Genomic DNA, 25,941 nt, shown 5'->3' with positions numbered 1-25,941 from the left:
CCCAGGCGCGCCGTGCGTGCGTGCCTGCGTGCGTGCGTCCGCTCGTGCGTGCGTGCGTGCGTGCGCTCGGCGGCGGCGGCGGCGCGTCCCGAGCCCCGAATGAACGCGCCGGTCCCGGCGGGCGAGCGGCCCTGAGCGACCCGCGAGCGGGGACGGGCCGTGCCGAGCGGCTCCTCCGCCCGCACCCCGCCCGCCGCACGGGTGAGTGACCGACCACCGACCCGCCGAGCGCCTGCTGCCCGCCCCGCCGTCGCCGCGCCGCGCTCCAGGGGCAGGCGCGGCGCCCCCGGCCCGCCCGCAGCCCCCGGCCCGGGGCCCGCCCGCCCGCAGCCGCCGCCACCCCCGGGGCTTCAGCCGGCCCCTGCAGCCCCGCGAGGGTCGCGGCACCCCGCAGTATCCCCTCAGGGTGCCCCGGGTGCCGGTACCGCCCCTCTGCCCCCTCCCCGGGCCGGCGGTGCCGTTCGCTCCGCCCGCCCCGGCCCGCGCCCTCCTTGCAGCGAGGATCCGCCCCCCCTTGTCTCCCGGTCTCGTTTCCCCCAAAATTCCACGGAATCGGGAGGGGGTCGCCCTTGCCGCGTCCCCCCGCGCTCCCCCTGGAGCCCCGCGGCCGGGGAGGGGTCGGGCCCGGCGGTGCCGGCCGGGCCCCGCGGCGAGCTCGGGCGGATCCTGCCCGGGAGATGCCGCCCGGCCCCGGCCATCCCTCGGGGAGGCGGCGGCGGAGGTGCCGCTATCGGCCCATCTCCCGCTCCCCGGGGGAGGATGGAAACTTTCCTGGAGATCCTTCAGCGCTGGCTGCCAGATCTCCCTGACCGCGGGCTCTCTCTGTGTCAGGTGTAGTCACCTGCTCTGCTCTCATTGTTTAGGCGTTCGAGGGTTTGCCCTTCTCCCCTCGTATCTGCCCCCTCTTCGGTGTCTTTTTGGGTTTTTTTAAGAAAGTTGCATGGAGAAATTCCCATCCTACTTTTTATAGTGACTGTAGGATGCGAATGTAACTCTTGGATAAAAATTTCTATGGGACCTGTGATTTGGGTTCTCAGCCACAGAACCCTACAGGATACTTCCCCTCTCCTCTTATTCACTCCCCCTTCTCCAAAATAAATCTCCCAACAATGGATGTCCGACCCGGGAAACTGCAAAGCACTTGTAACCTTGTGACTCTGGTATCTCCGGTGAGCATCTTGGAAAAATCAGCACCAATATTTTCTGTAGCTCTTCCTGAGAGACCAAACCACTTCAGCATCTGCAGTGGCATTTTCTGAAGCTTGTTTACTTCTCACAGGTTCTCCCTAGGTGCCTGAAATTTTCTTCACAAATGTAAATCGTAATTTTTTGAAATTTAGTTTGGGAATCGTACAGGTCACACAGCAAAACAAACTTTACACGTGCAGCATGTAGATGACTGTCCTTTGTAGGAAATACAGGTGAGGTTTTAACTCCTATAATCAGGCTCCTGAAACATGTTTGGGCTATAAACAGAAATTAGAGTCCAGGTTACTTTCCATTCTTTGATGCTGAACAATGTCTCATGCACTGAGGGCATCCCGTGCCTGAGAGTTCTTGAACTTGCTCTTTTATATCAGGAAATCTGTTGCCTAGGGCTCAGCAGAGCAGCACAGAAACTACAGGAGGGTGTAAAACCTGCTGCTTTAAAGATAAAATGAAGATGCTGGGAGGGAAAGCACCACAGTTAATACTTTGGTGCACATAAGAAATGTGAATGCAAATGAACCCAAATTTTTTGGTGGAGAATGGTTGAGTGAATTTCTGCTTGTGTGATTCTGGGGTACATGTAACTTCTCATTTCTTAGATCAAGCCCATGGAAAATTGATCTGTATGGAATAATCTTTGTGTCTGTAGTATGTGTGTTCCATTTTGGTGGAGACAGTGAAAATCTCCCAGCTAGTGATTCCATAGTACATCACTCCTTGTGTTCCAGTCTGTGAGACTCTGACAAAGCTGACAAACAAAATTCTATCAACGGGAGATGTAATCACTGTTTTTTGTAGTTCTTACTCATTTGTTAGCCTTTAAACATGGAAAATCAAAATGCTGAGCTGTTTTTAAGTTGCATTTTTTCTCATTCCAATGAAACGTAGCTTGATACTTGGCAAACTAGATAAGTTGTTCTGGGTGATTTAACTTGAGAGGAGAAAACAGAATTTTGAGTACTTGGATTCAGAATTGTGGGGCTGTAGCTGCATTACTTGGTTCATCTTTCTCAGAAAATGTGTTTTGTTTCTGTTTTTAATGGACAGGATAAGTGAATTTTGACACAGAGAAGTGATCTGAGAGTAGTGTCTTCTCACGTTTATGAGAAAGCAAATGTAATTTATGGAGATGTCCATGGATGTTTCTCATGCTAAACTTTTTTCCAGCACTCTTGAAAAAATGTATAAATAGGGTAAATGCCCAGTGAAACAAACAAAACAAAAAAACCCCACAACTAATGTGGGCTTGGAAAGAAAACTTTTAGATACCGTTGTAAAATGCTTCCAGAATAATTTAATCTGATGGTGAAAAGAATGTGAATTTCCTTTTTGGCCCGTTTGAGTTTTGAATTATTTTTCAAGTGTTAAATTATTTGTAATTGTGAAGTTTTCAAAACATATATTTGCTTTTTTTTAAAACATCAACATTTGTGTATTGAGTAAAGATAGACATTATTTTTAACTTCACTGTGAGCCTTAAAAAATCTAATTTTGCAGAAGTACTTGAGGAAGTCAGGCTGTGTCAGGTTCGGGTGCTGCTGCAGTGATGTGCCTGTGGTGCACTGGGAGGTGCAAAGCAGCGAGCTCTGAGAAGCTTCTTTATAATCTTGTGTCTTGGAAAGTTGTTTTTCTTATGAATTAAATATGATGAGAGCCACCTAAAATTTTTTTATGTGTGCTATATATTACTTTCATTTTCTAAAATACAAACTTGCTGCTTGAATTGAAGAGTAGTATTATTAGTAATTCCTGTTGCTGAGAGTCAGCAGGACCTGTGCACGTGTACAAGGAAATTCCTGATCTTCCTTTTAATAACTGGTATCGTTGGTGTCAATATTTTAATAATGTAATCTGAACATAAAATTAAACAGGTAGACTCTAGTGATTATATGTATATATAGCACACTGTTTAGACAAAACCAGAACTTTTGCATTTTACATTACTTTGTTAGTATATTTCTAAGCATCCCTGTGTGATTTATATTGGTCTATTGAATGTGAGATAGAAACAAGTAATCTTTGTGATATTACTTCCTGCTTGTCTTTTGTAGGTCTTTTTCTGCTCCCAAATATTATTTAAATTTTAAAAATTGCCCAGATTTTTCTTTTTTAACATACATACATACATATCTATCTGTCTGTCTCTTCAGGAACCATTCTTTCTGCTCAGAAGGGATTACAGAATAGTCTTGTTTTATTTTTTCTTCAGAAGAATACTGTATAATAATTCTTTTGTGTTTTAACACTTAAGTACTCCCTATTGCCACCGCAGAAGGGTGTGACTGGTTTATCCAGATTGGCACATTTTTTGTGCAAATCAGCAAGATCCGAAATCTTTGCATTCTTGTTCTGAGTGTGCGGCAGCGCTCGCAGTTAGAGCAGAAAGCAAATGGAGCTGTTGGGAGGGCACAGGCTGGGGGACAGGACAGGCACCTCTAGAGCAGGAGTTCTGCAGTAAACGGTGCAGGGCCAGCAGTTCCGAGGTCTGTGAAGATCTCTTGAAGCAGGAGGGTCTGACAGCAGGAGCTGATGGAAACTGGAGGACGTTGCTTTGAGAGGAGTGAGTGATCCCAGCATTATGAGCATCTGACAGCACCGGCTCTGCCCATGCAAATTGCAGAGAGCAGCCGTGGATTTTCATGCAGATCTGGGCCATTGTAGCCCAGTCCAGATGTTTTGCAACTCTGCTCTCTTTTTTATGGCTGGATTTTACACTTTTTTCCAACACAAATATCAGACCCTATGGTGGCTTTTCGATGGCTTTTCTTACTTAGCCGAGTCAAATGAAGAGAAAGGCTGAGGAGGATTTTATTGCAGTCGTGGCAAATTCTGATAGTGAGGCTCAAATCTCCAAAGTTAAAAGCTCTAAGAAAGTCTATTTGAAGAAGATGATGTTTTTTATTTCTTGGTAGATGTAGAAGCAAATGAACTTCTTAACAAACTTCTTAATACTGGGCCAAGAAATTGATGCACTCATTGAGTATTCTCACTTTTGCACGAGCTGTGTCTGCCTGAGTTGAGCGCTGTGACCTCAGTGTTACATTTTAAAACGTGTTGCTGGTAGCCCCTGAAAAGTTTGTGATTCATACTGAGTTTAAGTTACTTTTCTGAGCTGAGAACAGCAGCTCTCATGCACTTACTGATACCTGGTGTGGTAGTGCCAAACGAGCTGTTGGTCATGGGGAGGTTTCCAGTGCAGCACCTCACAGAGGTGTCTAAAGTTTTGTTCCTAAAGCTGTTTGAGTAGCCACAAGATACCTTGATACCAAAAGTGGTAACATTTTATCGTCTCATCTCTACTCTTTACTCATCTGCCCTGAGACTTTGTGAGCCTTTACAGCCAAAACTGTGCAGGAGGCTGCGCTGGACTCTGTTTTTCTTTGCTTCTGTTTTTGAAGAAGTTCAGTAGCATGAATTTCATTGCATGTACATTTATATATTTTTTTTCTACAAATTCCTTTCCTGTAATAAATAACTATAAAAATGAGTTGCAGTAACTTTCTTTCCCCCGATGATTCTCTTGTTGTATTTCCTACTTATTTATTTTTAGTTTTCTGCTTTTGTATTATCATCCCAAGTTTTATTTTAATTCTCAAACTTACTTGCGTAAAGAAACTACTTTTTCTTGCTGAAAAAAATTCATTAAAATTTGGCCAAATACTGCCTCTGCCAGTCATTTGTTTCTTCGGCTATATTGAAGTAGCATAAAGAAAAGGGACAAATCACTTCCAAGCATCCAATACTGTATTTATGAAGCTACGTTAATTTGCCTTTTGTTGATGTTTACGTACTGATTGCAGTTCTTTTTCCCTGTAGCATTGAGAGGATTGCAGTGGCATTCTAAGGTCATTTAAAATCATGACAAGCTCAGTCGGACAGAAGAAAGTCTCCTCCAGACAAAGGAAGTGTGGGTTCTGTCGGTCGAATAAAGATAACGAATGTGGGCAGTTGCTGATGTCGGAGAACCAGAAGGTGGCGGCACATCACAAGTGTATGGTGAGTGACCGGGAATAACGGGATGGAGCCGGGAAAACGCTGCAAACACCTGGAAAAAACACCCAGATTGGAATTGGCACACGTGATTAACCACTGCAACTTGGTGGGTTTCGTATCTATGAATTTCTCTATCACTTATGCCCTTAAAAATTAAAATACAGGTTTTGTCTTTGCAATTTTAGCTGTTCTCATCCGCACTGGTTTCTTCACACACTGATAATGAGAGTCTTGGTGGATTCTCCATTGAAGATATTCAGAAAGAAATAAAGAGAGGCACAAAACTGGTAAGTCCCTATTTTGGCTCTTGAAAATGAAAGACAGTTTTTTCATACCCTCCATAAAGTTTGCAAGGAAGTTGTTCGGTGTATTTAATCTATTTAATATTTTCTGTTAGATTTCTGAAAGAAATCCACATTTTAGGCTCCTGGGAAGGGTGTTATTGTGCCTTTACCAGTACACGAATTTACTGGCAAAATCTAGTTTTAACTACCAAATACACCTTTTGCTCCTTTTATATTGATTTAAAAAATAATGCTGTGAATGTAGAGGGTTTATGAGGTATGTGGGTACAGCTGTCATTGCAGCTCTAAAAAATTAAAGAGGTTGCACAGCAGTGACTTTTTTTTAATTCCTGGAATTAAAAATTCAAAAATTCATAAGGAATTTTAAAATTATTATTTATTTAGAACTAATATTTTTCCAATTTGGGGAAATGAGTGAGGCTCTTCTTAAAATAATTTTACCAGACAATCAGTTCACTCCTCACATTAAAACCTTTCAGCTTGGTTATTTAAAGCACTCTATGGAAGTCCAAAGTACTGTAGAACTACAATTTTAGAATAATAGTCTACTATTTCATCCACTGTTTCATTTGAATCTTTTCCCATCTAGGGAACTTCATTTGCTCTAATTAACTGAAATAACTGTTCACAGGTCATTCATGTTGTGATCAGGACTTTCCAAAGATCATGGTAGTAAATGAAACTAATGATCATAAAGAGACTTCTTGATTCTTGTGTGTCTTAAAGGTTTTTAAAGGTTTTTTCTTTTTATGTCTTTGGTGGTTTCTCTTTCTGCTTCTGAATCTCTTTATGTTTCTTCTATTGCAATGGCTCCATTCTTGGCTCACCAGCTGTGTGTACCAGGCACTTTGTTCAGGTTTTTGTAGAAAACCTGGATCTGGTCAGTCTAATGGATTCATAGTCCTGAGTTGGCTCCTCTTTGGAGAAAACATACAAGATAATTTTAGATCTTAACTTAGGTGCCTGTCTCTGTGGTTGGCAGAGAGCTGCAGCTCTGAATCACTTTCTGGAGGAATTTGTCTTTCTCCACTGGCATGTGGGAAGTTTAAAGGTAAAGGTTTATCATTAGCACAAATCCCTTCTCTCAGGTCTGCTTGCCTGGTCCATTCTGGGGGAGCACATTCAGCAAAAACCCCCAGAGCACTGGGTTAGGTGAATTTCTTGATGGCTTGGGCTCAGTTTGTGCTCCCCCAGGAGGTGCTGCTGGCCAGGAGGGCTCTGACAGTGGGGACCTCATTACCAGAGGGACAGTGACAGAATGTAGAGACTTTCTGATGGTAATTGATCTGTCTGAGAAAAGCTGCTAGGTTCAGACCTTGGTAGGCCAGGCACAAAAGCTTATGAAGTCTAAATATTTGGAAGAACAAGTCACTGATATCTTAATTATTTAAATTATCTGTGTTATTTCTAGTATCTGTGAATAGAAAGGTTTATGCTTTTTTTTGAAGAACATACCTATTTTGCAGCTTCTTATATACTAACATAACTTGAGTTAGTGACCATTTGGACAGCAGGCATGCACCAATGGAATAAGCATTTTATTACTTACTAAAAACGTGGATAAAATGTGTGTGCCCTGTTTTACAGACACATCATGGTGTTAATAAAAACAAAGTTTTCTTTCAGTCATTTCTGGATTTCAAAAAAACTGAGGATCTGACTAAACTTGATTGGCTGGATATAAAAGCCTAGGCTTTTCTAAAGGACTTTGATCAGCAATTATTATATATAAAACCATAATGGATAACAGATTTATGAGATAAAATGCCCATAAAAATTAGATAACAACTAGGCAACAGTATATAACTGTACCATTTCAGAGCTTGCAGAGGAGTAAATGGAGATGATCCAAGGCTTTGACATTTTTACTGTTCAGTTGACTCCGTTAAAATTGAAAAACAGGCTGGTGGTATATTTGGTAACTTTGGTGGTATATTTTTTTGGCATATTTGAGAGTGCAAGGAGAACTTGACTAAATGAGTGCAGGGGAGAAAAAAATGTATCCACAGAGATAGAGGGAGATATAGATATAGATATATATGTAAGGAATATTCTACATTGCATACTTAGATTTGGAATTGATTGTAACCTTTTGGGGGTGTTGGCAATATGCAGGATACAAAGAACAAGCTCCAGTTGTCTTGGGAGGGGAGTTCAATGGGAAATCCTGAGATTCTGGGGAATATTGAGTCAGTAGAGAACAACAAAGACAAAAATTTTGTGATACTGTCAATTACTTCCTTTCCTACCACAGTATAAGAAGGACCATGAGCAATTTAGAAGGCTAATTTAGATAGCTGCTGTTATCTATGTATCTGATACAGGAAGAATTAATTAATGAGAAAGAAGAGTAAAGCAACAGCCTCACTTTTAATCTTTTTTGCAATAGAAGTACAAAGAGCAAAATTTAGTTTAGTTGAAATAAATTAATTGTGCTTACCAAATATTTCACTAAATTCAGTGTTTTGGAAAGGACTTTAGGACATAACTGTAGAAAAAAAAGTAAAGTTAGCTGCTGATGCTGAGGTAAATTTGCAGGTTATCAGTATTTCTGACTGCAGGATTCATTCTCAAATAGGTGTCATTTTCCCCCTCTTGCCTTTATAATATAATTCAGAATTAAACATGTATCATTATGATTTTAACTTTTCTGAAATGGTCGGTACAGACTGTCCTTGTGAAAGGGATATTCAGGTGAACAGTTGTGTCACTTTTATCAGATACATTCCACAAAAATAAATTACTTATTTTCTTCATTGAGCTGATGATGGTGGTTGAGTTGATAATGCATCTGATGGTTATTGCACTGGTGCACGCTTGTAACAAATTTCTTAATTTTAAAATAAATTATGCAAAACACCTGAGATCAGGAAGAGTAATACCAAGCGCATAAATCCATTTTTTTTTTGTCACTAGGAGTGGTAAATATATTCTTTTTGAGCTCAGCACAATTCATGTTACTTTTGGTTTAGTATTTCTTTCTTTTCCTTTCCAGATGTGCTCTTTGTGCCACTGTCCTGGAGCGACCATTGGCTGTGATGTGAAAACGTGTCACAAGACATATCACTACTACTGTGCTTTGCATGATAAAGCTCAGATAAGAGAGAAACCTTCACAAGGCATTTACATGTAACTATTATTTATTTGTTATGTTTCTTTTTTAATTTGTATTTTACATTCTTTGTTTAAAAAAACAAACAACAAAGCAAAAGAAAACCCCACTTTGGAATCTAAACAAAACTGTTGCAAAAAATTCTGATTATGATTGTGGCATTCAAAATAGTGATGTGCTAGAAAAGCATATTTTCACTGCAAGATTTGTGTATCAGTGAGTCTTATAAGTGGGAGAAAAATGTACTGGCATTTAAATTTAAAAGATGAGTAAATAATCTGTGATTCGTGACTGACTTGACAGTTTTCAACTACTTTGTTTATAGGATTTTATGTCGAAAACACAAGAAAACTACGCATAACTCTGAAGGTAAAATTATTCAATATAAATTTTTCCCATTGTAGAAAGATACTTGGTTAAATTTAATTTTTCTGGAGAATATAAATGTTTTCAGTAAAAATTAGAACTACATATTTTTGAAAAACAATGAGTTTGAAAGTCCATCTGATTTCTGTATTTTCTCTAAAACTTCTTGACTGAGGTGGGAAAAAACCCCAACCATAAATTTTAGGATGTTCAAAAGATATGATGCTCCATAAAACCAAAGTTTGGGTAGAAGTTATACTTTCCCTTCTTGGAAGAAGCTGGCTTATATTTGTAGTTAAGTATTCACAATATTAACATCTGAAATATTTTGTCAGGTAACAGCTGATTTTTGCTAATGTTCCTAAATATTCATTATTTTTTTTACTAGTTAATAGAGTTTAACTCTTGAAAAAAGAAACACCCAATAGTAAATGAAAAGGATTGTGATGAGTTCACTTACAGATAAGTTTCTGAATCATATTATTTTAAAAAAAAATTTTATGGATCCATCCACTAAAGCTTTGCAGAAAAGAATAGTGAAATGCCACAAGTGTAGATATATTGTGTGGTCTGTTAAAATTCCAAACTACTTGTGCTGTTGTGTTTTTATGAAGTATTTTTCTTTTTTTCTGTATCTGAATTTGGGTAAGCAGAGAGTTGGTAGTTTACTTCTTGCATTGTTTTCAACTGAAATGTCCTCAGATTTAACTAATGAGGAGTATGCAACTGTTTAGTGAAAATCAAACTTCATAAATTCCTTCAGTCTCTATGCCAAGTGTATTTTTAAGATAATGTATTGCTTTTTATGCTACAGGTAGTAGACTTATTAATGGCAAAGGTTTGGATGTTATTTCAATGTTCAGAAAGATTCTGAAGGCAGCAGAAAATACCAAAGAAAATTGATTTCTTTTTTTTACTCTATTTTGTCTTGTGTGCCTATATATAAAACTCTAACTTTACTCTTACTGGGTTTAAACAATAAAAACAATATCTATGTTATAATTAGTTCCCCAAAGAGAAGAGGCCACGTTATCTTGTGTTTGTTTGGGGTTGCTTTGTGTGTTAGCAGGCACAGAATGTTAAAGACATTTTGAGTCAGAGAGATTAATCTTTTTAACTGATATTTTAAAATAATCTTTTATACTTGCTCACAAATGTCTCAGTGTTTGACATGTGTTTAAAAATGCCTCCAATTCTGCATGGAGCTCAAAACCAATTAATTACTTTTTCTGCTTGGGATTCCTTGCAGGATCTGAACTTGTGCTTTTCTTTAAGAGTTTTCGGGAACCATTATTTCCAATTTTACAGTGTCATTTTCTAGCACCAAAAACTTTTAAATTTTATATAGATATATTGGGAAAAATTTGTGAGTTTTTTTAACTAAATGTTGATGATAGTAGTTTATTAAAATACTAATCTGGACTCATAGCAAGAGTCTCTTACATTGTGTATTTCTTCTTTCCTACCCTCAATGTCACTCAGAACAGCTGAGGCCAAACAACCTGATGATATTACATTATTTTGCACTTTGCACGCATTTTTTTGTTTGAAATATTTACTTCTGTCATGCTTCACACTTCTAGAAATAGCTTTGCACTTCTAGAACTATATGTAGCTAAACTTCACATTCCTGTTTTCAGTTCTTTATTTAATACTTCACTGAAATTCCACCCAGTGCTCTTTCCCAAAGAATATGTTTTCTTTTTATTCCATACAGTTTTGGAAACTTTACCCATAAAGTAATTTATTACTTACAGTTGTGGATTTGGTAACGCCAGGAGCTGGGGCTCTTTTGTGATAGACCTCCTCTAAATCAAAGGAAGTAGAAATACATATTGCATATGCCTGATACAATGCTCTTAAGTGATTTCCATAGCAATGGTATTTTGCTACATTGAACACTGGTTAACTTCAGCAGACAGAAATTAGAGTGGTTTTCAGAGTTTCAGGGTGGACTTGGGAGGTTTTCTTCCTTAATACTTAATTGCTGAAGTTTGCTAAGTGAAATGACAACTGGAAGGTGTTGGATGGTGAGATTTAGCTTTATATTTGTATTTTGTTTGTTTCTTGATGAAAATGTGAATGTCAAGGAGGCATTTAAATGTGAAAGAATGGTGGTGTGTGAAACCAGATAACGGACTTTGCAGAGGAGAGTGACTAGACAAGGCAGGGAAGCTAGATGTTACCACAGTGGCTTTTTTATCTTGTTTTAGTTTCATTTTCATTAATCTTTGCTTAGCAGTGTTTTCCTAACAGAACAGTTAAAGCTTATCTGTGGTTCTGTCACCCAGTGTGAGGTGCTGGAACCATCAGTCCTTTTTAATGGAAACTTAACTGCTCTTCCTCTGGGTTGCTTTTTGACTGGGGATTTTTTATTATTATTCATTTGTTGCAGGTTTGTTTTTTTCTTGGTCAGTTTAGAACATCTGTGGGTTCTTATCTTGGTTCTTTGAATCCAGATTTAATTGTTCCAGTCCAAGTATTTTTATTCTGTTACTTGTTAGTAGATGTTCAAAGAGTTTTTAGGATTGTTTGGTTTGTCCAGAACAGTTTATTTTCTGTAGGCAGCACTGCTGCATAACAGATTTTTCCTTCCCTTCCCTAGAAAATGGATGCTTCTGGGGGCATACTTGCCCAAGTCTGAGATCCAGCTCAGGCACTTCTGTTAGAAGTTCTAGCTTAAAAAGACTGTGTGTTAAACACTTAATAACAGTTAAAGAAAATCTCTTGAGGCTGCATGGAAGTAATGTTGAAGGACCTATGTTGGGATTAAGTTATCTGCTAAGACTTAATAAAAAGGACCTCATAGATGTTTTTTATTGCTGCTATAAAATTCAGATGGTGTGAGGATTCATCAGACTTGGTATCTACTCATCAAGACAAAACTAATGAGTGATGGGAATTAATTTTTGTTCAAATGACAGGACTTGAACTACCTTCTGCTTTCTTTGAATATGAAAATGTGAAGCATGGCAGCAGAGTACTGTGCTCTTAAATTCATTATCTGTTTCTTCAGATTGTTGGGTTTGTCTAATTTATCTATATGGCCTGGTATTTAGGTGACATAGAATAGGAAAATTGTATTTCTCCTATATTTCCTTTGTGTAGTTCAGAATGATTTTTCTGTGCTTTGTTTCCATTAAATGGAAAAAGGACATCTAGGTTTTTGCCTTGCTGGCTACAAATTTAGCAAAATAACTGAATTTCAGGTACCAGCTTCATTCATAATCTTAGGCAGGCTAAGTTTTCAGTACCTAATAGGTTACAGGAATTGGTGCCAGTGCTTTCAAATGATCACAGCTAACCATTAGCTGAATTACTGTTCAGTTTGATACAATTGCATTTATTCTTTTTGAAGAATGAAGTATTGTTGAACTCATGTTTTGGAGCTGTTTGTTGGAATTTATTCCAATGTACTGGAAATAATTGTTGAAAAATGAATAAACTGGCCTCTCTCAGTTCCCTGCAGGTGAGGCTGCCCTGGCTGATGTGTTGAATTTAAAACAAATTCAGCTGATGAGGAATAGTTTCATATAAACTAAGATAAGAATGTCATTTCATCTGTTACACAGTGGTAAGACAAAGACTAACAAAGAGCTGTGTGACTTCTCCTGTTAATGTTTAAAGCAGATGCTTGAGAACTGTGGGATCAGAAAATAAAATGTCTATAATTTCTGTTCTAGCTGTGCTCAAAGCCTCAGGGAATTCTGTTTCCACAGTGGAAATAAGGACATTCCCTGTCTTAGCATCCTTTTCATGCCAGTCTGAAGATCAGACATGGAATCTGTGCTTCTCACACTGCTCAGTAAGTTGAGTCAGGAATCTGAATCAGGATATTTCTCTGAGACCTACTTAGGGACACTGCAGTCTGTAGTGCACTGAATACTTTCCCAAAGTGCTGTGAAAACCAGGCAGGAAAAACATCTGCAACTTCTTGGCATTCCAGTTAGGTAACATTCTGATTCATCTTTGGATTCTTTGAGCAGTGTTTGTTCTCTGTTGCATTTTCTGTGGCCCAGGTTGTTTGCAGTAACAGTCAGGTGTAAATGGTTCTGTAATGTTGCGCTTTGGGGTCCTTTGGATTTTGATGGTGAGAAAGTCTTCCCAGGCTCTGCTGACTCAGCCTGCCTGCTTCTGTCTCCTGGAGAATGCTCTGGGTGTGGCATCAGATGTGTACCTGGTGTTCCCACAGGAGCACTTGGTCCAGGCAGGAATTAGCAGTGTCCCATTATAGACTAATGAGGGTTTGTGCAGAAACTCCAAGGTTTTCTTATGGAAAACCACAGGGCTAATGGAGAAGGAAAAATGTAGAAGTCATGTGGTGAAGGGTTTGTCCTGTCTGAGGAGCTGTCCTGTGGTGTTCTGATTCTCCCTCCCATCTAGGAAAGGTGTTACACAGAGAGGCTTGGGCTGCTCAACAAATTCATCAGACCAGGGCACATGAGCTCTGTGATTGTGCAAATAAGCCAAGTGCATCATCTCTCTTCAGTCTTTGCCAGTGTTTCTTTGCTTGAAAATGCATTTAAATTGTGTGTATTTAAATAAAATTTAAATTTTATTATTATATTTAATAATAAAATAGTAAGAACTATTTTATTGTTTTTCTATGTTAAATCTACTTAAATAAATAATCTCAAATACCTCATAACAAATAACTTCTGGACGAGAGTCATCAGTTCCTTCAAGTGTCTGAGGCTTTTGGAAAACATATTAGTGGCAGGACTTAAGGGGTAACTTAATTTTTTCCTCTCAGTTCTTACTTTAATTTAAATGTGTTTAATGTAACTTATTCTTTTTACATTGAAAAAGATAACGCAAAAAATATATTCAGCATTTTGGTCGTTAATTTCACATCATCTGCTAATAAAAACTACCATTATTTCATGATTAGTTTACCTGATTTTGTATTTGTTTGCAAGGGGGTTTATGCAAATCCCTGTTCCTTATTATTGCTTATAGATGCATGCACATTTTTAGTATTAACTATGGGGCCAGTAAGGCTCTTTTGGGGTTTTTTTTTGATGTTTCTTTCCAATTTAAAACAATGATGTTGGCTCATATGGTTTATTTGGTTTCAACCATAGTTTAATGAGATTTTACTCTAGCATGCTGAAGTACTCTTCTTTTTCTGCTATATTCCATTTCTCTTGTAAAAATCTAGTAAGATTGATTTTGTTCCTTGAATTTTTAATTTCTCTTTTATCCCAAATGCACTGTAAAACTTTACCTGCATATGTGGGATTTCAGATTTATATAGCAGCATGTCTCAGCCCCTTCAACATTCTATGCTTTGGCTTCTTTTCATGTCCAGTTCTACTTGCAAATATATTTTGCCAGTAGTTTTAGCTTTTATCCTCCTCATACAAAATCAGCCTGCTTTGTTTCTGGCTCTCTTATTCTGTTGGTTAAGGTACTGTAGGATGTAAATAGAGCCATATTTATTGTACACATCCTCTTTTTACATGTTCTTTCACAACCTTTAAATCACTTAATTCTTTATTCCTTTGCTTTAACCTGGCTTTTGGAAAGGGGTTCCATGTGTCTTTCAAGCTGATGCAGTATGGATCAGTGATTTCTCAACCTCTTCTCTGCCAAGCCTTATTTTAAACAGCAAAACATCTTGATCCTTTTTCCTTCTAGTCATGATCAAAGGAGAATTTTTAGATTTCTCTCTGAAGCCGAATCTCCCTGTTAACAGTTGATGTAATAGAGCATTTTGCCGGGGTTCCTTCTCTGGTACTTTGTACTGCTCATGGATTTCTAAAATGCAAATTAGAGGCTTGTTGCTACTCATCTGAATTTACAATATCCTATTCCTAGGTGCTTTTTAAAATGTAGATTGTTTCTTCTTGATTCCTACTCTTACCCCCTCCTTTCTCAGGTCGTGTATTGGGCTCTTTTCAGATCTAGCATTTAGGGACTTCTGAGGGAAGCTCATAGAAACCTCCTTGGAACACTTTAGATAAAGTTACACTGAGAAAATTGTCCTAATTTTAAAAATCAATGCAGTAATGGGATATGGGATGGGGGGTAGTAGAAAAGGGAATTCTAGGGATTCTAGGGAATCTCAGGGGATTCAGAGGATGGGTGATATCCATGATAAAACATCACCTGGTCAGGGAGGAGTTGAACAACTTTTTGTGTTTTCCTTAGTTCAAGCTGACATGAGAAGTTGGAAACACCCAACCATCAGATGCCAGGGACACAGGGTAAGCTGGCAGTGGGCCTGAGGGGAGGGATAGGGCACCCACCAAGCTGTGAATTAAACATGAAGACCATGCAGGGCAGATGTGTTTGACACTGGTTCCAGTGCCCCTGTTCTGTTCTGTGGGTTCAGGGTGCTGTAAAAACGAGAGGAGCTTTAATGTTTGAGGTATCAGGCTTGGAGGACAGATGTGGCAGAGCACATCCTCACATCTTGGTGCTGTTACTCTCTAGGTCCACATCACTTGAAGTAGGAGATGTAAATCTTCAAGGAATTGTGTTTTAGTGAAGGGGTGTCATGTAGCATCTGGGTTTTCATGTCTGACCTTCTCTGGAAGTTGTAGTTTTGAGCACAGAAGAGGGGTTCTCCTTTAAAGAAAGCTGTGCATTCTTCATGTTTTTTTATCTTACACTGAAACTATCTTTTAAAAATACAGCATTTTTACTCTTCAAATCTTAAATATGCTAATAATGATAGACTAAAAAATAGCACTTCAGAACTTATTCTCTTAGGAGATTGACGCTTCTTCTAAGAAATTTGTTTTCATAAGGTGTGCTTGGTTTTTAGCAATTATAACTCACTCTCCGATTTTTAAAGTGGGACTGTAAAGAGTTCAGGACATACTTTAATGTTATTGTAGAAAATAAGGGTGGACTGAGGTGGAAAGCATTTTGGCTGACAAAATTGACAAGGAGCTTTGGAAAAGATAAAGAATGGCAGTGAATGGACTACGTTTTGTTCCATGAAATAGTAGGGAAGTCCACTGAATTATTTTGGAAGGAATATTTTTAACTTCTTACTGATGTCATTTAAAGGGTCATGGATTCAATAGTCACATTTTTGTAAGACTGTTTTTCTAGAATAACCATCTATGATTTCTGTAAATGTAAAAATAGAGACAAATATTCACAAATTTCTTTGAATAATCAGTGGAGAGGTCATGTGATAAACAAGATGAAAAGATAATTCTTTTTGAAAGAAGTTTTCAGATTGCAATAAAATTTGCTATATGCAGTCCAAGAGGTCAATATCTAAATTGCATAATCTTGCTTGGGGAATTTAGCAAGTGGTGACAAATGGAAAATAATGTTGGATAGAAAATACTGAGAAGAAAATGTAAACTGTATTGTTTCATTACATCGTCTGTGTCATCATGTATTTAGATTTTTTTCAGAGTAAAATAAATGGTGCTTTACACATGTGATTAGAAAAGAGTAGTTTATATATTAAAGTATAGGGATGTTGTAGACAGACTGATGTGTCCTAGCAACTTGGGCAAATCTGTATATAGCTGAATAATCTGTAAGTTTAAACCAAAATAATTTGCAGATCAGTATAAATTTCAATATAACTGTTGTGATGCATTTGGATGAGTTTTCTGTCCTTCCTTAATAACTGAGCAGAAGCTGTAGCTTTCCTTAGGGATTAGTGACAGATACAATGGATGGAGCTGAGCAGGATGTCCTTGTGTGCCAGGCTGGGCCAGGGCTTCACTTGTCTTCTGCTCTCACTTGGTGGCTGTGGAATCTGTTCAGCACTTGGACTTCAAGTTTTGTGCAGTTGGGTCTCTGTTATCACAAGAGAAAAATGTGATCTGAGTTCTATGTGATAATAGGTAAGAAAGAGGAGTGCTGGCAAGGAAGCATTCAGTCTCCAGCTAAGATGTCCTATCTGGACACTAAACCAACATGGCAATATCATCAAGTGAATGTTCCAGGTCTTCTCATTACCATTCCTTCTTTCTGGGGGCTCATACTGATGTTTGTGGTCAGGGTTTTGAGAATAAAAGTCCTTCAGCAGGGTCTGTGCATGTTCTTTAAACAAGTCTGAAATTTGTTTGTGGTTCAAGCAGGGGTGGGTGCTACAGATTAAAAAGGAAAAAAAGGAGGGTGGTTCTGTGAGTAGGAAAGTTGTTAGTGACTGAATAGAGCTGGTTGTTAGATGTAATTATCAGATACAATTTAACTAGATCTTATTGGAGGCAATCTCAATCTTGTAGAATTGATCTGTATCTTCTCTAGAACTGAGTTGTGCAAAGGCCAGTGTGCCCAAAGGCTGGGCTCAGCTCTGTGCAGCATTCACAGCTCAGCTGGCATTTGCAAAGGAACTTGCCAGGCCTATTTGGCATGTCTGTATTAAAAAATGTGTTCTTATGTTCCTAATAGTCTGTAATACTTGATATGGGATGTTGTCAGTGGGGATGATTTCCTCTGAACTGGAGGCTGGTTTTAGCTGCAGATCTAAAAATAATCTGTAATGACATAAAATTGTAGATTTGTTTCACTGAAGGCAAAATACTTTTCAGTTTTAAAGGTTGATGTTATAACCCAATGGATGAATTTTTTTCTTAAGTCAACAGGCATCAATTATTAAAGCAAGGAGAGAGGTATTATTGGGTACACTGGCATACTATCAAGGGCAATTTACATTGGAGTTATGCATCTTAAAATAACAAATTATCAGCATATTTCATGTGTGAAAACACTTTCCAGTTTCAGTGTAGATTAAATGGATGTTTTTTTCAGTGAAGGTGAAGATGTGTGTCTGAGGACACATTTTGGGTCTGAAAGTAGAAGTTGTAAGAAACACTAAACCTTCTTATGTTTTAAAGATGCAAAGCTGTATGACATATAAGAAGTAATGTTTTCAGAATCTGCAGTTGCATGTTTGTAATAAATGGGGAAAAGGTGCTATTTTTATTTCTGACTAAAATTTGGAAAATACAAGTTGTGGTTTTTCTTGTCTGGTGTTGGTGGGTTGTGGGTTGGTTTTGGTTTGGGGTTTTCTCTTAGTTTACTTTTTATAAAATTGTGGAGAATCTTATTTAATGATGTTTTCTGACTTCTAAAGCAGATTTAGAAGACAATATCAATGAACACGAATTGGAGCCTTCACCTCCCAAAGGAAAAAGGAGGGGTCGTAAGGGAAAGCCAAGAAAAACAAATTTAAAAGGGCAGTCAGAAGACACTAGATCTACGTCCTCACATGGCACAGATGAAATAGAAAGCAGTTCCTATGTAAGCAGTAAATATGCTAAACTTCTTAGAAGACAGAATTGCATATTTCTTCTCTGAAATATAAGTTTTGTGAAAATTTGCATTTGTCTGAGCCTCCAGCTGGTGGCCACAGGCTTTTAAAATTGCAACCTTATTTGTATCCCAGCAGTATATTTTAGTAAAATGTTTTTCTTTCAGAGAGACAGGTCTCCCCACAGAAGCAGCCCCAGTGATACAAAACCTAAATGTGGATTCTGTCATGCAGGTGAAGAAGAAAATGAAGCTAGAGGAAAGCTTCATATATTTAATGCCAAAAAGGCTGCAGCACACTATAAGTGCATGGTGAGTAACAGTATTGTTGTTAACCAGTCTGTTCTGTGAATTTTGTCTGAATTGCTATTTTGGATTTTAATACAGTACCCTCACATGTAATTATGCTGAGTATTGTCTGGATGTTGATGATCTTAAGCACTGAAGTGTTGCAAAGTGAGCAATTCATTTATTTTCACTGCAGGCAATATGAATAAAAGTTGGCTTCATGCTAAGAGATGGAATTAGCTCAGGGAGATGCTTTAGCTTATTAAAAATGCTCCCTTAGTGTCTAAATGCATATGAAGTTTTTAAAAAGGAAAACAGAAAACAGTTTTAACTAAAAGAATCCTTTCCAAGAATAAAACAACTTTGCAGGCGTTCAGGGACTTCAATCTGAGAAGAATCCATGAACTTTGTTCATTTTCTGACCTGTGGATTCAGGCTGTTTGAGTTAAGTAGAGGTGAGATATGGAAGTTCCAGGAAGCTCCATCTTGCCTTTAGATGATCACATTTGTGGAACTGTCAGCCTGAACGGGATCTCATTGCAAAGAACATGAGCAGACAGTGCCATGAGTGAGGTGGAGCTTTGGGTAACAAAATTCACTGGTTCACATTGTACCTCAAAATGAATAAATAGTCCAGGCAATCTGTGGAGTTACTCATTGACTCTCTGTACCCAGTCTCACTAAACAGAGAGAGAGCTGCTGTGTGCCAGAGTCTTACATTAGCAAAGCTCTTTGTTACTTTGTCTACCTGAACTTCAGTTTTAAGGCAGTTAAAGCTGAATACACCAGGATGATGGTGGAAGGGATGGTATTCTGTTCTCCATTTTCATCCCTCAGGACTTCACAGCTGTATTGATATAAGGGTTGAACCTGAATTACATATATATATGTCACAGGGAAGGAAATGGAATATTCCTAAAACGTTGAGTGTGCAATTGATAATATTTTCCATTTGCTACTTTATATTTTCATCCTATCATTACTTCTCGTCTACTCCTCTGTCTTTTAAAAGAAATTTCTCCAAGGCAACAACAACTCTAATTAAAGCAGTCAGGTGGGGATCAGAAGGAATGCTTTAATTGCTCAGCATAGGGTTTTTCCTAGTTTGTTGGTAAAGCACATCTTGTCTGAGATCACAAAACAGGATGTTCAGTGCTCAGTTATTCCTGTAAAAAAAATTTCCAAGCATCTTGGTTTGTTCATCTTGAAGAAGGATGTTCATCCAACATCTTGGGACCTGACATTACTTTGACTTGCTTGTTTTACAGTTGTTCTCTTCTGGCACTGTCCAGCTAACAACAACTTCAAGGGCAGAATTTGGTGATTTTGATATCAAAACTGTACTTCAAGAAATCAAGAGAGGAAAAAGAATGGTATGTACCCACAGAATGTAGTGAATGTGTTAGTGATTCTGCTAAGGTCTGTATAGCTCTGCCTCCTTCCTTTTACGGAGCAATCTTTTCCATCTTTTTCTAAACACAAAATTAAAATATATTGTTACTTGTGGGAAGTGCAGCCAGATAGGAATCACCATAATATTAGTGGTGTTTGGGCTTGTGGTATTTGGGATTCTTTATGACAATTGTACATAACTGTTATGATCACAGAATCATATGATTCATATTAGCCATGCTGTAACTATAAGAGAGTAACAGCTTTGGACCTGTGTTACTAAAAACACACTGTGTGGAGCTGCACATAAAATTAGAGAATATGCAGTTCTTGCAGTGAATATATTCTCTAAAATTGGAAACAAACCAGTGTTTCCAACTGTTTTGGTATTTTAGTAGGAAAACATTTTAAGATCTTAGAGATGGGGGTGCTGGTAAAACATCACATTTTATTTTATTAAAACTCAGGATGTTTTTAAAGTGCTAAGAAATTTATAGGGGATCAAGAGAGATAATAAAAAACTAGCAATATTGTTCCTTGAAAAAAATAATTTATATAATTTATATATTAGCATACTAACTTCAGCAGCAATAAAATGGCCTTGGACGTGCAATAACATGTTTTGTAATCACATAGCAATTTTCTGTGCAACAGACAGGTAAATCCTAATATTCATGTTTTTGTGGGTTGGTATCTTACAGTTTCTGGTTTACCATGTCTTTGATTAACTTTTCATTGGAAGGAGGATCTGCCAGGGGAATTACTGTGTTCCAAAGTGTTAGCCATAAATATGATGAACATTAAACTGAGTACTAAGAGACACAAGACTGAGATGCTGAATGTTGCTGTTCTCTTCTTTCCCCTGCACAGAAATGCACACTCTGCAGCCAGCCTGGTGCTACTATTGGGTGTGAAATCAAAGCCTGCATAAAAACATACCATTACCACTGTGGAGTAGAAGACAAAGCTAAATACATTGAGAACATGTCACGAGGAATTTATAAGTAAGGACCTATGTAACTGGTTGAATCTGCTACAAAAGTAAAGATATATCATGACACTTTTTCTGCCTAACTCTGCTAGTCAATATGTTCTTTAAAAAGAGGATATTATTTAGCTTAAAATGGTACATTTAAGTAGTTGTTGACTTTACGAAACATTTCAGTTACTCTGCTAATTTGAAATTTCTGTACTGTTGTAAATAGGAGAAATGAGAAAATTATTTGACTTGTATTATATTTTCCTTCTCCAATAATCTGTAATTTAGATCAAGAAAATTGATGTCATGATTCCTCCATATTGATGTGTTTGTAGCTTCCTTCAGGGGCTTTTTGGACCCCACAACTTTGCATCCTTCCTGAAGAGCTGTGGCTTGGCTGCAGCTGAGCTGCCTGCTGTGCCCACGAGAGGGCATTCGCCGAGCAGGGAGAGAGGCAGGTCTGCCAAACTGGGATTGGCCACAGTTTTGTTGGCTGCCCTTGACCCTTGTTTTCCTTCTCGGTTTAACTGATGCTTGACTGGAAGCTGTGAATGATTTAAGAGTTTGCAACTGACTTGTAGCACATCTCAAAACTAATTGAGAGATAAGTCAGGTTTTGATGGATGTTTTCAGTGTAAATTCTCACTGTTCCTTTTATTGTGCCAGACTCTATTGTAAAAACCATAGTGGAAACGATGAAAGAGATGAAGAGGATGAAGAAAGAGAAAGCAAAAGCCGTGGCAAATCAGGCACTGACCATAATGACATTCCTCAGCAGCAGCTCAATGGAAACTAGGTATGGAAGTTCTCCTGACAGATCTGTTACCAAGACTGAAACGCAATAGTCAATTAATGTAGTTTACTGCAGTGAAGTATTTCAATCTAGTGTATGCAGAGTACTTTTTATTGGCATACTGTAGAAGAACGGGGAGGATTTGTTGTTTTTTAAATCCGGCTGACTTTGTAACAGTGTAAGAAGGGAGGCCCTCATTTCTATTGCTAAATGTAGATGTAATGTCAGAGCTGTGAAATGCTTTTCTGTATGATTTTAAATTTACTATTGTTTTCATCATTTTTTAAACAGGTTCAAGGGACAGAGTTATAGAACTGGGAATGGCTAAGACATCATAACTACTAATTCTTTTAAATTGTTTTCTAAAAATCAGAAAAGGGTTAGTAACTTTTTACTACCCAACTCTGTTAGAAATTTCATTGAACTGCCTGAAACGTTCATGTGTGTGAGCCTTCAGTAAGTGGCAGAGTTTTACATGTCAATATTATGTAGTTTGTAGTCTGCAGTGTCTGGAAAAAAATGAAACACTATATAAATGATATGTAATATGTACAGTGTCAAAAGTTAAGGCAGACATTGAAATGAAGTAAGATCTATATTTCTGGACTGAATAAAAACTTTAAGATTTGGAATGTGTAAGTTGTTTAGTGGATTCACACAATGAGGGAAGGTCTTAGCTAGTTTAACTAACAACACGGACAAGTCCTTGATGGCAACGAGCTGGTACTTTGTGAATTTTGCATTTTCTTCCTGCACGAGTTCCGGAGGCCGTTGATGGCAGAGCCGCGCTGGTCTGGCTCGGGCAGCAGCAGTAGGAAAGGACTCTGTGTACACCAAGCACGCTTGAACATTTCAGGTTGTTCCTGTTGTGATTGCTCATTCCGCCCGGCATTGTTTGCGGGAGATTTACTTGAGCAGCTGTTGGTTCTGAGCTGTGAGCTTTAGAACTCATGCCAAAGGGCTGTAGTTCATTCTTTCCCCAAAAACCCACCTCTTTCTGTGTCCTGATTTACAAAGAACACTTCACCAAGTGTGATTAAAACCCTACTATACAAATGTTTGGACTTTGCAGCCCAATCTCTTTTACTTCAGAGAGTTACAACTCTTAACTCACTATGGAATTTAGCCACCATATCTGACGTCCATACCTCAGGTGTTCTCTGTTGTGTGGAACACTTCATGTTTTGTCAAGAATGTGCATAAAGGTCCCATATTCTGTAAGAAGAATGAGGAAGCAACCTTTTTTGCTAGATTGGTATTTATTTTTTAATCATATGACCACTATATGGGAAAGTTCACGTATCATCCTTATTGTTTTAGTGATTTTTTTTTTCCTTTCTCTGTCAAGTCAACAATCACATCATGGAATTCTACTTGCTAGAATTTGATGTTCCTTGAGGGAACGCTCAGATCTAGGCTATACCAAACCTAAAGAACAGTCCTCTGACTGCTTTCAAAAATGACCTTGTCATTTCTAATGGCTACTGGCTTCTTCAATTGGTCTGTTAAAGCACATCCTCAGACTTACTTAAATAAAACCAAAAAGCTGAATCTAGTCCACATGTTTGTCTGTTGCTACCACATCACCTTATTGTTTGTTTAGGGTTTTGACTTGTTTCACTCTGAACTCCCAACAAAACTTCTGGATTTGAAGGAAAGAAACAAGCAAAAGACACTGATTTGACTATAAACTGCTACAGTTCTTCTGTGATTGGTATTGCAAAAACGGTTCATATGTAACATGAGTTTCTGTAGCATTTTTTACTTGTATTTTTAAAAGATTTAACGTGTGTCATTTGTCTTCTTATGCATTCCCTTAATGTCTTGAGGGACTCAATTACTGTATATTGGAGTTTCTAACATTTTACCTGTTAGAATTCAATCAATTCTGTTTGCTTTCCTGGAGAATAATCCCGTTTGGAAAGAAATATTGCTGTGTACAGAAAATATTCAGTTACTGCTCTAAACATGATGCCATTGCTCATTTTTATTTTGTATTTGTAACTTTCAAAATTAAAAGTGTGACTTGAATTGCAATTGACAGATCGATTATTGAAATTGTCTATCAAGGTGTTTTGTTTCTCCTAGAACATGAACATTTTTCAGCCACTCAGAACAGTTTTAGAATGCAAAATAGCATCCTTCAATATTTAAATTACTTCAGTTTGTGCCTCAGACATGGCCCTCCCATGGAAAAAAGGCACTTTGTTTGCAGCTACTGTATTTAACTAAGTTTGCATGGGGTAGATCTGCCAGCATACTGACTGTACTTGAGACTGAGCTCTAATTCATTGTGTCAGTGGCTTAGTATAATATTCAGTCCAATAACTCACCTGTTATGGATAAATTAACCCATTCCTTGCCTTGAAGAACCAGAACAGCACTTTACCTTCGGGTAGCAAAAAAGCAAGTGGCTGATTTCCCTGTTGCCCCTGAGTGCTGAAATGGCCTGGTGAAACTGTCATCAATTCAGAATTCATGGAAGCAAAGTCAAAAGCAAAAACCTTTTCTTACAAGCCTCAAATTTGTCATAACTGACTTCAACTCATGTATGCTGGGTAAAAGTGCCTTACAATGTAAAAATTGTATTTATATGTTCCCAAGTAGCATCACCTGCTGGGGAGTAATTCTGTCGTGGTGTTAATATTTAGAAGAAATGTACCTCAGCAGTGTATTTACTGTACATCTCTTACGTCCTTAATTGTAGTTTTAAAAAGCATGACAATGTATCATAGTATACAACATTTACATCATTTTTTTAAAAAACAAAATACTGCCATTACTGTCTTTTTATGTGTATTTTAGCTTGGAATTTCAGACAGTCTCTCTGAATTTTTGGGGGTTTGTTTTGGTTTGCAGGTTTGTTTTTTTTTTTTTGGTAAAGCAATGTAATCTTTGCAAGCATATATTGAAGATTATTCTGGAGCATCTACTGCCTTCCCAGAAATGTTAGAAGTAATGAAAGTGCTCTATAGGTGAACTAGGTATGTTTAAATTAGCTAGTTAAATTAATACAGTCAATTTGTTACTGAGATTTTTTTTTACTAGGCACCTTCTGCTTTCATCTCACAATCGGAGAATTCAACGTCATGAATTCAACAAAACTTGTCTTAAAAAACTGGTTTCACTTTAATTTTTTAAATTTTATTTTATTATTGTTACTTTTTGCCTTTGGGCATTTCTTTTGCTCACAAGAGGATTGTGTGCTGTTTAAGATGCCTGGAACCCTCTGAGAAGGGAGGTTTCTCCCCAGCACCTCTCCATTAAGAGATCTCCCCAACTCACTGTGGTCTCACAGATCTGTGGTTCTGCTGTTCCCAGAAGGACTGTGCCAAGGAAGGACAGGCATCACAAGGATCCTGTTCAGATCTCTTGAGGACACAGCTGGTGCAATGCCAGAGTCCTGAGGTCAATCCCCCAGAGCAGTGGCTGTGCTGTCCAGGGCAGGGGGAAAGGGCTGCTTCAGTGCCAGTGCAGCTCCTGCAGCACGGGCTGCTCCACAGCACGTTCTGTGATAAGGCTCCAGCAGGAGCCACACCTGCACTCCACAAAGTCTCAGCTTCAGGTACAAAGAGCTGTGCTGATCTAGAATGCTTTGAGTCTGCCAAATCTGGCCCTAAAATGTAGTGTAGCAGAAGAGTTTGCCTCTTACTCCTGCCTATAGGAAAAAGAACTTCATGCTAAAACAGAGTGAAAAATGAAGAGGTGATAATCTATTTGAAATATCAGACTTATCTGACAGGTGATAATCAGTGCATTCCAAAAATACTAATACACTGAATCAGATTGACAAGAAAATTAATCTTCATTAGATTAATTTAATCTGAAGAGAACCGAAAGTGCATGATAGCAATTAGTAACTCTTCTTCCATGTCACCAGAGTCAGATCCCACTATATTAGTGATGGAGGTGAAAAAAAACAGAACACAGCCCTTGATTTATGTACTTGGTGAAGCAGCTCCTGTACATGGATATGTATGCACAGCCATTAGTCTGCAGTGACATCTCAGCCCTTAATGAATCCTGGAGAGCTGTTGCTTGTCAAAGCACTCAGGTTAGGCCAACGTTTGCAGCTTTTGCTCTAGCATATATTTACATTAGGTGTAAAGACAAGGAATGTATGGAAGAGGGTAAATGCATTCCTATCTACAATGTTATGTATATTTTGTTCCTGTTATATTGGCTTTACTTCCAAAGTTGTAGTTTGCAGTATTAGTTTCTTTTTATTGGTATCCTTGCATATATATATTCAATAAATGAGTTATGAATTTCA

The 25,941-nt window shown here is 38.3% G+C and overlaps 1 protein-coding gene across 2 annotated transcripts; it reads left to right on the top strand.

Annotated features, from left to right (window-relative positions):
- On the top strand, positions 1–25,941 carry PHF6 (PHD finger protein 6). 2 transcript variants are annotated; one of them, XM_071442296.1, is made up of 11 exons: positions 1–201; positions 5,026–5,205; positions 5,388–5,489; positions 8,503–8,636; positions 8,945–8,988; positions 18,041–18,207; positions 18,385–18,528; positions 19,773–19,877; positions 20,767–20,900; positions 21,542–21,671; positions 21,960–25,941. In XM_071442296.1, the coding sequence occupies exons 2-10, from the start codon at positions 5,068–5,070 to the stop codon at positions 21,669–21,671; spliced, it is 1,098 nt and encodes a 365-aa protein (XP_071298397.1). In that variant the 5' UTR covers positions 1–201; positions 5,026–5,067; the 3' UTR covers positions 21,960–25,941. The 2 variants fall into 2 exon arrangements, with proteins under 2 accessions (XP_071298397.1, XP_071298399.1); XM_071442298.1 differs by having other exon boundaries at positions 12–201; positions 18,044–18,207; positions 21,542–25,941.

Source organism: Agelaius tricolor, unplaced genomic scaffold (genome assembly GCF_023055355.1).
Source record: "Agelaius tricolor isolate 1412-34295 unplaced genomic scaffold, bAgeTri1.0.p SCAF_17, whole genome shotgun sequence".
In the NCBI taxonomy this organism is placed as follows: Eukaryota; Metazoa; Chordata; class Aves; order Passeriformes; family Icteridae; genus Agelaius; species Agelaius tricolor.
The sequence above is the reverse complement of the archived record's forward strand: the minus strand, read 5'-3'. Positions and strand labels throughout refer to the sequence as shown.

What these genes read in the sequence shown, in the direction of transcription:
- PHF6 (XM_071442296.1), top strand. Translation starts at nt 5,068, where the DNA reads ATGACAAGCTCAGTCGGACAGAAGAAAGTCTCCTCCAGACAAAGGAAG. An exon ending in CGGCACATCACAAGTGTATG is followed by an intron (nt 5,206 to 5,387) that starts GTGAGTGACCGG and finishes TTGCAATTTTAG; the next exon opens with CTGTTCTCATCCGCACTGGT. An exon ending in TAAAGAGAGGCACAAAACTG is followed by an intron (nt 5,490 to 8,502) that starts GTAAGTCCCTAT and finishes TTTCCTTTCCAG; the next exon opens with ATGTGCTCTTTGTGCCACTG.